Genomic DNA, 14846 nt, shown 5'->3' with positions numbered 1-14846 from the left:
CATAATTTAGAGAAAACTCAGATTTTAACATTTTGTTGCACATTTGGGTGATCTATCCTGAAAAACAATCAGCGTTAACAGTTTTCAGTGTATTCATCTCCCTGTTTGAATACTCAACAACATCAGACAGGCTCATGGCTGTTTGTAGTGCAACCCTTAAGACATGTTTGTGCAACTGCCGTGTCTTGTACATTTTATCAGAAGACACCCAGCAATAATGCATTATTTCTCGTGGACAGGGTTGAGATTTTTTTTGTATCTAATTGGTAGAAGCCCAATCTCAAAACAGGTGGAGGAATGTTATTTAAAAACAGCAAAGACGGTAAATAAACAATTACTATTCAAATTGAGGAAAGACAGGTCTGTATGTAAAAACTTGGCAGGAGGTAGCTAGTAGACATTTATAAAGCCTTCAGATACAATGGCATGTCATTTTAGAAATGTTGCCAAACATTTGTCAAAGCATCATCATGCATCATCCAAAAACTGCACAGCAAGCACAACTGTTGACTTAAAGATGATTTCACCTGCCATGTGTAAATCTTTTTGGGAAACATATTGACAAATTATGAAGCATTTGTGAAGGCTTTACAAATGGAAGATATTAACCTGAGGTTAAGTGCTGTGTGATTTGTAGTTCTGTGTTAGGTAATAATTCATAAGCCCTTGGTTCTTGTCTGCCACTGAGTAATTACTGTGTGTCCTTGAGGGGTTTGCTCTGATATTAAGGTATGTGTAAAAATGCAGGTAGGTTGTGGTCAAAGAGATTCTCATCAGCTAAAGGTAGGTATTGAGAACTTAAGACTTGTGTTTTCTAGAAGTAGGATTTCGTGATCCTAGTTTATCATATGCTTTCAATAACTGTTTCCTTAATGTGCTTTCAGTAATCCAGTTCACCAGTCACTTCAGAGTTTCTATATTGTGAACAGATTTCATACATTCTTTGTTCATTTATTGTTAGCACGTAGAGCACGGTTAACCCATTTCCTTCACATGAGTGTGACACTCATTCGACAGATCTACATAATGTTGGTACAGTCGTCTCTCTGTTTTCATATTTCCTCCTAGAAAAGCACTGGTTGTTTCCACACTTCTTCACTGAAGTACATTCGCAATTAGTAAGCCGGGGGGGGGGGGGCTTTCGGCCATTCGTGAGCACAATTTCACTGCATTTAAAGGAAACTTTAAGAGCCTGATATCTTGACTTGTTTAAAAGAAATATGACTCTTCCAGTCTTTTATGATGTGTGAGTTCTGTTATTTTCATTTCCCTGTAATTTCAGCGTGTTAATTGAGCAATAATTGCATTCCCGTGGAACCTCCAGCATGGCCTGCCAGACTGCAGGGCAGGATGAGCAATAGGCCAAATGGTTTGTGTCTGATGAGTATCAGGCATTTTTCTGTTAATGTTTGCCAGAAGCATTCACAAATCTTAGCTTGATGACCCAACTACATAGTCTGTGTCAAACAAATTACGGCTTAAAACAGAGGCAAAGTAAATAGTACCATGGTGCTGTTTCTTCTGTGTTTAACAGTTTGAAAAATTATACTCCTTAGAAGGATGAAACCAGATAAACTGAGCTAATTTTAGAATAGGACTTATTTCAGTAAAGACAAATTTATTATGATTCAAAGGGGGTGGGGGAAATTCAAACAAAAAATTCAAACACAAACAAAAACACCACTACAGTTTGAGGCCGTGTTTACATGTCATTTTTGCTTATTTGGTGTTTACGCTGTTTTGCCTATTCCCTGGGCTCAGTAGTTAGCATCAGGACTTTGAACAGAGCAGGAGAAATCCCTTCTGTTAATCAGGCTTACCCCGACTGGTCCACCCGGATGGTACTATCTGAAGCTTGCAGTCTGTGTTCAGATCTGAAACAGAGTGAAAACTGTGGACAGATAGAATTAATCTGAGTCAGTCCCCTTGATAAAGGTGTTTGCCTCAGCTCCCTCACCTTTTGAGCTGTTTGCACACTCACTGATCCATTTTAATGCCGGAGTTAAACCTTCCTCTTGTCAGACACCAGCACCACTTTACTGTCACAGACCATCTCTCAGGCATAATGTGTCCTGTAGGGAGTTATCTTGGCTCTCCATTACGCCTGTCACGTTTTGATAAGTTCTGCCTATAATTTAACTGTATGTATAAATACTTCCATTAATTTCTGGTACTTGATTGTTATTCTGTGCAGTTGACTACGACAGGTAATTTGTTGTCCATGCACCTGAGAATGAGCCTGCACTGTGGCCCTTTATGTTTGGTTTCAGAGCCTAGATGTCTAAACCGAAGGGTGCTTCTTCGCAAAAAAGTTGTGGACATTCTGTATGACTACAGAAATGTGATAGTTCTTCAAACAAATAATGAAGTACATGTACATAGAGCTCCATTCATATCATTTTTAAATGCTTCTGCTCTTCCAATTTATTTTAAAATCATTTGCACTTACTTTCGCAGCACATTTTATCATGTTTCAAAGCCTGAGAAATGTTGTGAAATTCAAACCACACATCAAAGTACAGGAAGCTGAATCTTGGTAAAAGTTTGAATACCTGAAAATGAACCACTTGAATTATGCACAAATAATGTAAAAAATGTACTTAACTACTTGTTCTTGATGTCCATGCCTGCTGAAAAGAAACCTGCAGTGCCTGTGGTCTATGCCCAAAGAGAAGTTATCTCTCTCTCTCTCTCTCTCTCTCTCTCTCTCTCTCTGAGGGTGTGTGTGTGTGTGTGTATGTGTGTGGGTGTGTGTGTGTGTGACTGGACAGATGCGTCTGTTTGTTTTTCACTACCTGTTTGAACCCTGTATCTCTTCATGAGATCATGTGTTGAACGATGCTGGACAGATGGTTGTGTTTATGCCAGGCCTTTTGTTTGTTTTTTGAAAAGTATGTTTCTCTTCCCTCTGTGACAATATTGAGCTTTGGCATAGAAAGTCTTTCCTCACTATGCAAGCCTCATTAAGTAGAGAGCTTCACGTTCAGGTGCTCTGGCTGGCTGCACACAGGCCTAGACATCTGCTTCAACTGCCCCCCTCACCCTTATAGTCCCCAGGCAGCTCTATATTCACATCTGGCCCAGGCTAACTGTGACCCACAAATGAAAAGATATTAAAAAGACCCACCACTAAGCTTGTCCACTGGGTTAATGTGCCTGAACAAGGTAATGTGAGTGAACAAGGGCAGCCTGCCTTTTTTCCTCTATGTATAGGCCAACTTAGTGCCATCTGGTCTCAACGTAATACTTGTCGAAAATGTTTTAGATGCTTATGGACCGGACTGGGTGTCTCTTCCAGCCCGTGCGCTTCAGATACACATGAAAGTAAGAGGGGAAAACACCTCAGTAGTTGTTTTTTAAATGCCATCGATCTTTGCCTTGTCTCTTCAACAGGAGATCAGAAACATTCATAACGATGAGCTGATGGGCATCCGGAGAGAAGAGGAAATGGAGATGTCAGATGATGACATGGAGGACGCTCCAGACAGCAAAGACTCTGATGACTCAGGTATGGTAGTCCTCAGATGAACTCCTACACTTCTACACTGCCAACAGTCTTAGGTCACCCAACAGGCTTTTACCCTCCTCAGTCCAACGCTGTATTACAACAGCCAGATCTTTGCTTTGAAAAAGAAGACAGACTCATTGTCAACATGTTTTCCTTCCTTGTCAGCCAAGGGTTTCTTAATCGTAGCAGTGTTAATGAGGTGCTATTTTTTCTTTCATCACACTATAAACTGACCTTGTCATTCTCTATTTTTATACGACTTGTATAGGACCTATATGACTTGGACAGTAAGTTCAGCCATTGAGACTGACCGGTCAGAGTAAATGTTTATCTTAGACAAAGGAAAATAGCAGAAAAATCAACAATTAAGGGTCATTTTGCATTATCAGAACTGCTCATTGGCGAGAACAGCAAACAGATATGATTCTAAACGATTAAATAACCAAAAATAAATTGGCATCTAAAAGCAATTTCAATTGCTTTTTGGAAGTTCGCGCATATTGAAAGAAATTTAAACAAACATTACAGCAGTGAAACTTTTTTTATGCCACCCACAAACTTTTTAAAATAAATTTAAGTGATAGAACTTTTGCAAAGGGGCTATAAAACTGAAATGTACATTACTAAAACTAGAAGACAACACAAACACTGTATCAGTCTTTTCAATACAAACATACAAGTCTTTTCATATTAACGTTGCTTTCAGCACCGTTGGAGCATTTGAGCTTCATTTGAAAGCAAAGCTCTTTTCAGTGCTGTCAATTTGTATTCCCTTAAGTAATAACAAAGAAAAGAAAGTGACAAACCAAAAAATATATTTTTTCATTGGAGCTCCAGGAATTTTTCATTATCACTGTCCTTCAGTGTAATGTGGCTAAAAATAAAAACGGAGCCGACCAAGCAAATAACCAATAAAGCATAAATAACCAATAATATAACCAAAAAACATCTTTTCTGTTCCTCAGAAGACCGGCAATAAAAGGAATATTACACGCAGGACATGCTTGGTAGACGACAGTCAGTATTTGAATGAAGCAGTCTAACTAGTCAGCACAATAGATTTGGGGAAATATATCCACATTTGCACCCACAGCTGTCTTTCTGAACCCACTCTGTACATAGTTACTCCCCTATCCCTGTCATGTCCCTCATTCTGAGAGAGATGTGGCCTGTGTAGTGCTTTTGACAAGTACAAAAATTGTCCAGTCTATACTACCTTTTCTCACTTTGTTTCTCTGGCTTTGTTTATCTCTTCTGGTAAGCCCAGTGAAAGGGAAAACAGTCCAGCATCACAGCAATGTTCACCTCATCACACTGATTCAGTTGTTACACAATGCTGAGTTCATTACCCTATCGCCTTAGCGTAACCATATTATGATCCATTACAGCTTTGGTGTCCTGGCAAATTGGCAAACGCAGACGCAACCAAAGTATAAGTGGTGGTTTAGTCCCTCTCTGTATTAGGCACGGAAATAAACTCTAGAAATAGAAGAAATTAAACACAGAACTAGACTTCAGCTATTCCAGACATTATCAACAAATATATGGCCAATTCTAATGCAACCACCAAGAAATGTAGACTACACCTCCATTACCCACCTAAGCCTTACAAAAACAATGTTCTCACCTGGACCCTTGACCACCTAACTCACCAGCCCAAGACCATAATTAAATGAATTTATGGGAAACTCTCCATGCTCTGATTGCACGGTGTTATAAAATTACCAAGACAAATAACAGTGAGCTAATTTTCTCTCCTGAGTGGTCAAATTAAACCCAAGCAATGACTATGGCTGTTTAATGGCTCTCTCTCTGCTCTCTCTCTGGTTTAAAAGAGCAAATACTATGCTCCCCGATGCACTTTTTAGCATCTAGGTTTACTTACAGCCAAATGGAGCTCATGGAAAATGTACTGTGAACTTGTCTGGTCGATGCAGAACAGATTTTGAGAGTTCAGGAGATTGTATATTCCGCTGCACTAAGGGGTCTGTTATTGACCTGTGCATAAGTTCAGACATAGTCTACTTACAGCATAAAACCCAACTGAATGCTCTGCATTCACAGTTCACTGTGTCTTTATTACATCATCAGCGCTTAGCTCAAATAAACACACAAACATCGTAGTGATCGCGTGGGAGAAGTGATCCAGTTGAAGGCAATGCCGTGGCTAACCTCCCCCTCCCTCAAAAGCTGTCCTGGTGATTGTTCTGTTGATTCAAGCCAGGAACTTGTTCGCTTGAGCTTCTGGACCCCTTCCCTGAGGTCAGCAGTTCAGAGCCAGCCCGGGGCAAATTCATTACAGTAGCGCACCACAAAATGCTGGTAATTCGTGTCGCTGCTGGGTTTGTCAGCTGGGCGGATGCAGAAGTTATGATGGGGACAAGGCAAGGTCAAAGGGTATAATGTGGGCAGTGATGTGTTTGGTGGAGACTACCTTTGCTTTCTCACCAGCAGCTCTCTTTTCTTAATATGCCTCCTCTCCTTTGTCAACAGAAATGCCCTCAGTAGGCAGATCACACTCAAAACACATAAAAACTAAGAGCTGATACTATTATGGACTCGAGCAGTTACTTTATTTTTATTTTCCCATAATCCCCTCTGGCTGCCAGAACGTGGCAGACACAGCTGAAAATGTTTCTGCCAGCTGCTCATTCAGCTCATTTGGGTTTGTTTTGGTCACCACTGAAGTGCCATTAGTGTTTGCTCTGCACTGGAGCTGTTACACGGCTGCTTAGCAGGTAGGAAAGGGCCAAGGGATTGTGTTCAAATCATTAAAAAGGCTTGTCAGTTTCTTCTGAGCACCTGGGGACCATCAACCCTCCTAGCTGTCAGCCCTTTTTCCCTGTGGCAGGTAAAAAACGGTGCCCCTGTTGGCCCTGCAAACCTTCTGCTCCTTTTTTTTTTCCAGTTTGCAGCAGCACAATGTCCGAGGTTTTTCCAATATGACAGGGATTCTGAACAGCTTCCAGATGTATGCAAATGTAATCACTCATTTACCATTTTTATGCACACTTCTGTTTGTGACTGACCTTGGTCATAAGAGAACAATGATAACAATCACTGTCAGATGAGTTGTCTGATGCTTGAATGGATGGTATTTAAGTTAAAATGCCATGGGATCCACGGGGCTGGTGGCAAGGGTACTTCAAACCACCCCCGCCACCATACAATTTATCTGTTTTTGTTCTTTTTTGTTGTTGTTGTTTTTTTTTTGTTTGTTTGTTTGTTTTTGTTGTTGTTTTTCCACATCTAGTGCATCACATCTGACAGTTCTGACTGCAACTTATGTGGGGATTGAACGTCTGTTTTCATTTCGCTCTTCTCCCACTAATCAACATTTAAACTTGGTAATGTGTTTTGCACAGCCAGTACATATTAGGAAGTAAGACCACCTATGTTTCTGGTCCAGTCTTCAGCATCGCTGCAGTTTTAATCTTTGGTCATTGCCAAGTGCATACAGGATGAGTGTGCCGTGCAGTGTGTGTATAGAACCTCTTTTCATTTCTATCAGTGCCTCAGAGCACTGTCGTTCCGGTCGACTGGGCAACCCTGCCACACTGTAGAAGGTGAGTCAGTTCACTGCTCTGGGTAGCAACTGGATAAAGCTCCCTAATCAATTAATACAGAATGTATGTTTTACCTGCTCTCACACACATACGCACACACACACACACACACACACACACACTCACAGTCGTTTGAGCAGGATGACACTGGAGTTCTCTGTACGTTTTAGGAGATATAGCACTCATTAGTATTTGAGCATGCTGCCTATACTAAGCGCTGCTCAAACACTCCTGCCTTATCTCTCAGCCTCAGTCAGTCAAACAGCCAAGCCCTCATTCCCTAGCTTCCCTTCTGCAGGGCAACAGCATGGCCGAGGCAGCATGGTCCAGCTCCTGTCATAGGTCTGTGGAACACTTTAAAGGAAAGTTTACCTGGTCCGTATGGACCCATTTTATCAAATACCTCTTTGTAATTAAATACACAACATTTTTGTGTGTGCGTGTGAATGGGGCATTTACGTTTTGAAATAGAGTAGGAGAGCTTCATCGGTGCGTGATCTCCTGACGAGAGCAAAGCAGCAAGTTAATGTTGTATGATTTTTTTTTTTTTTTTTTTGGCCTATTAACAAATTATAATTGTGGATTTTGTCTTTGACTAGGTCTTACCATGAGCTTTAAGAGGCTGCTAAGAATTTGCAGCATGTTTCAGGCATTGTTCTTGTGTGCCGTATCAGTTTTATCAGAGGAGTTGATTCATTTACTTCAGGACTGAGCAAGAGTAGCATGAGAGCCATCTGTAGTTTCAACAAAGATCTTCATTTCATACTCGCAAACCCACCCAAAAGAGCGCTTTTAACAATTCTTCTACACTGCAGCTGCTGGTATTGCTGAATGTGGGTTTCTTGCTGTGCTTTGCGTTGTTAGACGTGTTGGACTAATGAGAGGTCTGTAAACCAGCCTTAAAAGACATGCCATTCAAATGAATCTGAGATCAATTAAACATGAGAATGGCAAATTGTCTACCATGTCAAGATCTTGTGCTGGCAAGAAATAAGTTTTGGGGGAGGGTTTTTGTTTGTTTGTTTTTTGGGGTTTGTTTTGGGGTTTTTTTTGGTTTTTTTTCTCCTTCTTCTTGATCATTTGACATTTTTAAAAGCCTCACTGAATTATTTTTAATTACTGCTGTTTGATAGCAACACACATGGAAGATTAAGTTGAGTATTAAGTAATGTTTTTTCACCATGTAATCCTCTCTAATTAGCCTGAGACATATAGCAGCATAGGAGGCAATGATGCCGAAAGCCCCTCCATTCTGGTCTCGTGATGGTTTCCCTCAAGAAGTCTTTCAAATTCAAATGAGAATTTGCTTTCTCGTTTTCTTCTTGTTTCATTTCTTATCCCTCTGTTCCTTCCTTTCTTTCTTATGACCCATTCCCTTTTAGCTGTGCTGTTTGTATCTCCCTGTCTTACTGTTACTGTCTTCACATAGTTACCATGTCTTTCCCACCACTCTGATTGCACATTTGATTCAAACCAACATTCTGCTACAGTTAAGCACGAGATTACAACAGCACTAACCTGAAACAACACTGTCACTCAGTGGGAATTTCCAGATGCTTTTTGGGAAAGATTCTTGTATTGAGGAAATGCAAGCATAATTAAAACTATTTTAAAAGTATATATAGATTTTTTTTTTTTTTTTAATTTGTTGGTTCTTCATGAAAGACCTTGTTGGAAATGTAGCCCTGTTTGTACAAAGCTTAGACTAAGATTTCATGAAAGGAGGAAATTTCAGAGGTCTCGAAATGATATGACTGTAAAATTGCAATATACCTTGAAATGGGTTATCATCCCTTGCCTACCCATGCCTGTCTCCTTGAAAAACTGTCTCTGCTCTCTGTTCCCCGTGGAACTCCTTTATCTTATTGTTTTTCACCTCTCTCTCTCTCTCTCTCTCCCTCCCTCTCTCCTATTCTGTCAGGCCCTCTAGCACAGGTGGAGGCCTTAAAGGAGGAAAACGACAGTCTGAGATGTCAGCTGGATGCCTACAGGAATGAGGTGGAGCTGCTGAAACAAGAGCAGGGCAAAGCTCAGCCACAGCGCAGTGACGAGGACACCACCCGCCAGCAACAGCTCAGCTTCCTGCAGCAGGCTCTGCAGGGGATGCAAAAGGTACAGGAACTGCACATACACACACACACACACACACGTACACACACACACGCACGCACACACACCACACACACACATATACACACGCCAGTGTTAATTTCGTCAACGAACATTTTTTCCCGACGAAAGTGAGATGATAACTAAATAAAAATGCACCTTTGAAAATAAAAAAAAAAACTGTGACGAAATATATCACCATTTTTGTTGACGAATAATGATGAGACGATATTGTCAGAGACAGATGAATGGACAAGCAATTATGTCCTCCCTCATCTGGAAATTGAACGTTAAACATTTTAACTAACGTTAACTTGGCAACTCATATCATGGCTACTCTAGGAAGAGGAAAAAGAATAGATATTTGACACAATTTAGCTATAATACAACTGAAAATGAAACCCTCTGCAAACAATGTGGGTGCAAAATCGGTGGGAAAAATACCTCAAACCTCAAGAGGCATTTGAAGATGCACCACCAAGAAATACATGATAAGAAAAGTTATACTTTTACCAAAATCAACTTATAGGCTTGACTTTGTTAGCTAGAAGCAGACAGCTATGTTTTCTTGTGCACTTGACTTGGTAACGTTGATGACAAATTCATTCGACTAAAATTTAACTAAAGCTTGTCGTTTTCATTGACTAAAACTAGAATAAAACTAATAATGATCAAATGACTAAAATATGACAAAAGCGAATATGTATTTTAGTCAAGACTGAAACTAAGACTAAATCAAAATCACCTGCCAAAATTAACACACACACACACACGTATGCATGCATGCACACACACACACACACACACACACACACACACATATGCATGCACGCACACACACACACACACACACACACACACACACACACACACATAAACTAAACACACATACACAGACATATACAACATGTGCGTGTTAAACATAAATTAACAGTAAATTAGAATAGTCTTTTAAGTGAACATGGACAACTGTCTTCGCAGTCTTATTGTTGCTCAGCTCAGCCTCTCAGATGAGTAAGTGTTGTTTTGAGTGAGAGTTCTGACACCAGCTCAATATCAGAGCAGATTATACTGCACAGCCCAGCTTAAGCCTGATGCATCAGTGAAAATAAGGTATTTATTTACAGGAACATTCTGTGGAAATGAGAAGTTTATTGGTATTAGATGGAAGGTATCCACGTGTTCAGACTTAATTTTTTAGTCTACTTTTTGTTTTTTGTTTTTTTTTTTTAACTCCCAAAATTAAGTCATTTCGGTCAAGCATTTACTGTGGTATGATACTTTATTTAGAGATAATAGAGATTTTTCATTGCAGTCTTCTGTATTGAATTTCACTGCCCCGTTGAGTTGTTGACTGCTTGGCATGACCTTGAGCTGAGAGGTCACTTTACTCCCCAGATCCCTGGGTCTGTTTTTGCATCTTGTGAATTCAGTCAATGCCTCCTGTGGGTATGATGAAACTGGAACATAAACTTCTATATATTGATAGAGGTGCAGGACTGTATAGTCACCTATAAAGATTACATGCTCATTCACGTAAACAGCGACTGATCCCGAAGTAAGACCAGCTCACAAGCTGAGGATTTTTGAGGTGAAAAAGAGAGTCTCCTTGAAACTGAGGAAGGAGGGCCTAATGAGTTCTGATGAGCTTTAATGAGGATGACCAATCCATACCTGAGGCATTAATCCAGTGTGACCCCGCCCCCCACCCCCGGCCCCCACCCCCGGCCCCTCCCCCGTCTGACGAACGCGGCTCCTGACGCACATCCGTATGCTGCTCGCTAAGCAATTCGTCTCAGTTAGTCAGTTAGAAGCATCTGGAATGAATGTGAATAACGCGCTGTCATCCAGCAAATCTGTAGTTGCACTAAGCAAACCTCAGTTCAGGGTTTTTTTTTTTCTTTTTTTTCTCCCCCCCCCCCCCCCCCCCCCCCCCCCGCATGTAATAGTCCACAACACATGAAAGTTTTGCTTTGCCGTTCACACTATTCTCACATTAGCTCTCAGGCCCGCTTGACCAGCTGAGTTTGATTTATTCATGAAATGAGGCAGAAGCTGAAATGTTACAACACATGAGCTTAGGTTGCTGAAATAGCCCGTGGCTTTCATGAATGTTCAATTGCGTCTGTCTAGAGAACTTAGTTTACCTGACCACTTGGTATATAGAAATCCCTGTGGTTACAGCCATCACCTTAACCACTGGAACAGCACGAAACGCATCATGTCCAGTAACATGTGAAAAACTGAGAGGGTTATTGCGCTTTTGTATGCATGTCCACAGAATCACTCACTTACTCATTCACTCACCAACACATACAGCATGCTTTAACAGTTGCCTTTTCATGGAAAACAGAGAGACGCTGGTGAATTTAATTAGTCTTTCACCTGCACTGCTAGAGGGAAACAAACAGTTCCTCAAAGCACTGAATTTATTTACAGCTCACTGGCTGAAATATGGTCTGTCCAAATATCCCTCTCTCTAATTTATAACAGATATTTTAGGCTCCGGAGTCAGGAAAATGACTCTTGTATTACATCATAATATTCTGTTGGAGAGACAGAGATAAACAATGGCAAGCAATGCAAATATCAGTGACGCTACTGAATTGAACCCAATCAGTGGGAACCATCAGACGACTCATCAGCCCATCTGAATGCTATGCATTTAAGAGTTTCCCTGTGGTGTATAGAACAGTCGTACCCACTGCAGATCAAGGCTCGAGCGCCAGTAAAACCTGAAAAATACATTTAAGAGTCTTTGAGATGCCTTTGAGATGAGTGTTTAATATGTATCATTAGGTTATGTGCTGTATTCATTCCCATGAGCTTTACGTTGGTTAAATAATGCAATTTTCCCTGTCTGTCTGTAGCAATTGCTGAAGATTCGAGAAGAGCTGAAACAGAGAGAAGCTGAGCTGGAGAAGAGCACAGAAGAGAAACGACAACTAGAAAGCCAAATGCAGAGCCTTAAAGATCAAATACAAGCCTTTCCAACGTCACACACACTGCCTGTGGGTAACCTCTCACCTACTACACACACTCTACTTTGGGGGAAAAATTGGGAAAAAGATTGGCTTGTGGTAGTTAAATGCAGAGTCTGCTGTTATCTTATTTCTCTTTATTGTATTTGCACTAAAGCTTAATGCTTAATATAGCAACGCAAAGAGGTCCTATTACTGAGGGTACGACAAGTTGTGGGACATTGCCTCGGTAAACACTGCATCGAATGCTTATTTTCTGTCTCTGAGAATCTCCATGTGAAGCAAATATTTTCCTGTTTATGGGTCTTATTTTTTTTTTTTTTTTCTTTCTTTTTTGTTTGTTTTTTTGTTTTTTTTTGTTGTAGCCATATCTAATGTTGATAATGGGGCATTTTTCTAGAGTGATGAGTGGAAGCGTATCAGATGGAAGAATTTCACCATGGCCTTTTAATGAACCGGTGATTTAAACGACGCGGCCCGCGGTTCTCAGAAAAACCCTTGAAGAAACAGCGAATGCTTGAGGAACGAGTTTCCACCCGTTTCTGTCTCTCCTCTCATTCTGTCTCTGGTTTGGAGGAGATGGTTTTCGTTCCACGGCGTGTTTAGATTTTCAGAGTCGGGCTGTTTAAAATGCAGGGTACGCACTCAAGGTTTGGCCAGGCCGTTGCCCTTTGCCCTCCACAGACAGTTGGTGATGAGCCTTAATGGGTAGAGGTATGCGGTGCCATTAGTGCCGGCGTGCTCCCGCCAGCTGCCGCAGACGCTAATGAAAACGGATGGTTTCTGTGCGGCACGCGGCCAATGCGCCACGCCCAGTGGCTAGAGCAAAGCCGCTTTCCGTTAGCTGCGTCTCACTGTTGTTCTCAGTGGCGCTCTCTCATTCAGGAAACACTGTTGACTGCGGTGGATCATTCCCATACAACAAAGCAAAACCGTCAGCAGAAAATTAAGTTCAGATCAGATTGGATATGTAATTACATAACTTACTGCAAACATGAAGGGAATGGTGCGTGTAGCATATTTTAATCGTAGTCCTCTTATGTTATATTGACTCTTCAGATAATCTCTGCTTTGTAAAACACCGTACGTTGAGGTAGCCATCTCTTATCAGGGAAAGCTTTCCCTCATTCATGAATTCAGGTTTACAAAACCCATGGCAGAATCATTCATATTCATTAAATTATCAAAAAAAAAAAAATTATTTAAATCATCATTCCTGGTGTCATAATGATTCTTTTGAGTAGTCTGCCATTGGGGTGGTGTATTTTAGACCCCAGTGTTCCGTCCGTGGTCAGTGGGAGAGTTACGATATGCACACAGTCCCTGATGAATCAACTGCAACAATCTCATTAATGGAAGAAAGGAAAATCAATTTGCCTGCTCATGTTTTTCCCTGTACGTTTGAGGTTTGTGGGGCCAGGCTTGTGTGTGTGTGTGTGTGTGTGTGTGTGTGTGTGTGTGTGTGTGTGTGTTTGAGTTTATTTGTGTATGCTTACTTGCGTATGTGTGTTTTTTTTGCGTTTTATTTATTCGTGAGTGACCTCGTACAGACATTGAGTTCTTACTTCAGTACTTTTGTTATTTATCGGTTTTCCTTCCTTCTTTTGTACACTCTCATAGGTCAAACTTTAGAACAAGTCTTGATGAATAAAACGATGAGAAGGCTACATTTTAATCACTCTAGGACTCATGGCTCTGAGCTGTAGATAGGATTTTTCAGTATCCGTTTTAATACATCGATTAAACTGCACACAGAAAGATAAACCACTGGAATGTTGTTTCATTCAATGAAATAAAACCATTCACATACCATAACCCTGTTTAACTAACTCTGTATGTTAGACTTTATATACTGTCCACCCACACACAGTTACTTTTCTCTTCCCCTGTATTTTTCTTTATGGACTCCATCTCTATCCCTCTTCTCCTCCTCCCTCTCTCTCTCTCTCTCTGTGTGTTTATGTGTTGGGGTTTGACATGTTGCTCACTGGCTGCCCTTCTCATTTTTTTAATTGACTCTAGTTGGAGACAGCGGAGCGGGATGACAGAGGCAGTGAAGAAAGTGTGAATCAAGCTTGTGTAAGTGGAAAAGAGCTCTCTCTGCCTCTATCCTTCTCTGTCTCTTCTGTCCTTCCTCTTGCTCTTCATCACACCCCCTCTTGCCCTCTGTGGTCTCACCGTCCTTCCACCGCTCCTGCTACTTTGCACTTTTTATATGTTCTATCTTCATTGTCCCTCTCTGTCCCTCCCTCCCTCCCTCCCTCTCTCTCTCTCTCTCTCTCTCTCTCTCTCTCTCTCTCTCTCTCTCTCTCTCTCTCCATGCTTGCTGCTTGCCTCCTCTTCTAGCAACATGACAGATTATTACAGGGCAATAGAGAACTTTATTTGTTGCAGGATAAATCACTCTGACACAACTAGGTTGAGAAATCGGAGCCCCTGTGAGTGTGCTGGGGTAATGAGAGGGCCAGAGATCCCATGGGTAGAGCGTGTGAGGAGTGGTGCAGTGCCACGCCTGGGTCACACAGGGCTGCCTCTTCTCCTGGCCTCCTCTGTGTCGGAGCACACTGTCACCTCTCTTGAGCTGCCCGCCTCAGTAAACAGTCACACAAACACACAAACACACATAATGTGACTTTGAGCTACTGCCAATAAACAACAGCTTGAGTATTAGCGGTACTAACA

At 41.2% G+C, this 14846-nt stretch overlaps 1 protein-coding gene across 2 annotated transcripts in view; it reads left to right on the top strand.

The window, feature by feature from the left end:
- enox2 (ecto-NOX disulfide-thiol exchanger 2) overlaps window positions 1-14846 on the top strand; it is a 45879-nt gene that overhangs the window by 26067 nt on the left and 4966 nt on the right. The window contains exons 8-11 of one of the 2 annotated variants that reach the window (XM_030765079.1): window positions 3394-3508; window positions 8996-9186; window positions 12054-12194; window positions 14187-14243. In XM_030765079.1, the coding sequence (XP_030620939.1) occupies window positions 3394-3508; window positions 8996-9186; window positions 12054-12194; window positions 14187-14243 (504 nt within the window). The remainder of the gene's footprint in view (window positions 1-3393; window positions 3509-8995; window positions 9187-12053; window positions 12195-14186; window positions 14244-14846) is intronic. The other variant, XM_030765078.1, reaches the window with a different exon arrangement.

This window comes from Chanos chanos, chromosome 2, assembly GCF_902362185.1.
Source record: "Chanos chanos chromosome 2, fChaCha1.1, whole genome shotgun sequence".
NCBI classification, from domain to species: domain Eukaryota; kingdom Metazoa; phylum Chordata; class Actinopteri; order Gonorynchiformes; family Chanidae; genus Chanos; species Chanos chanos.
This window is presented reverse-complemented; position numbering and strand designations above follow the sequence as displayed.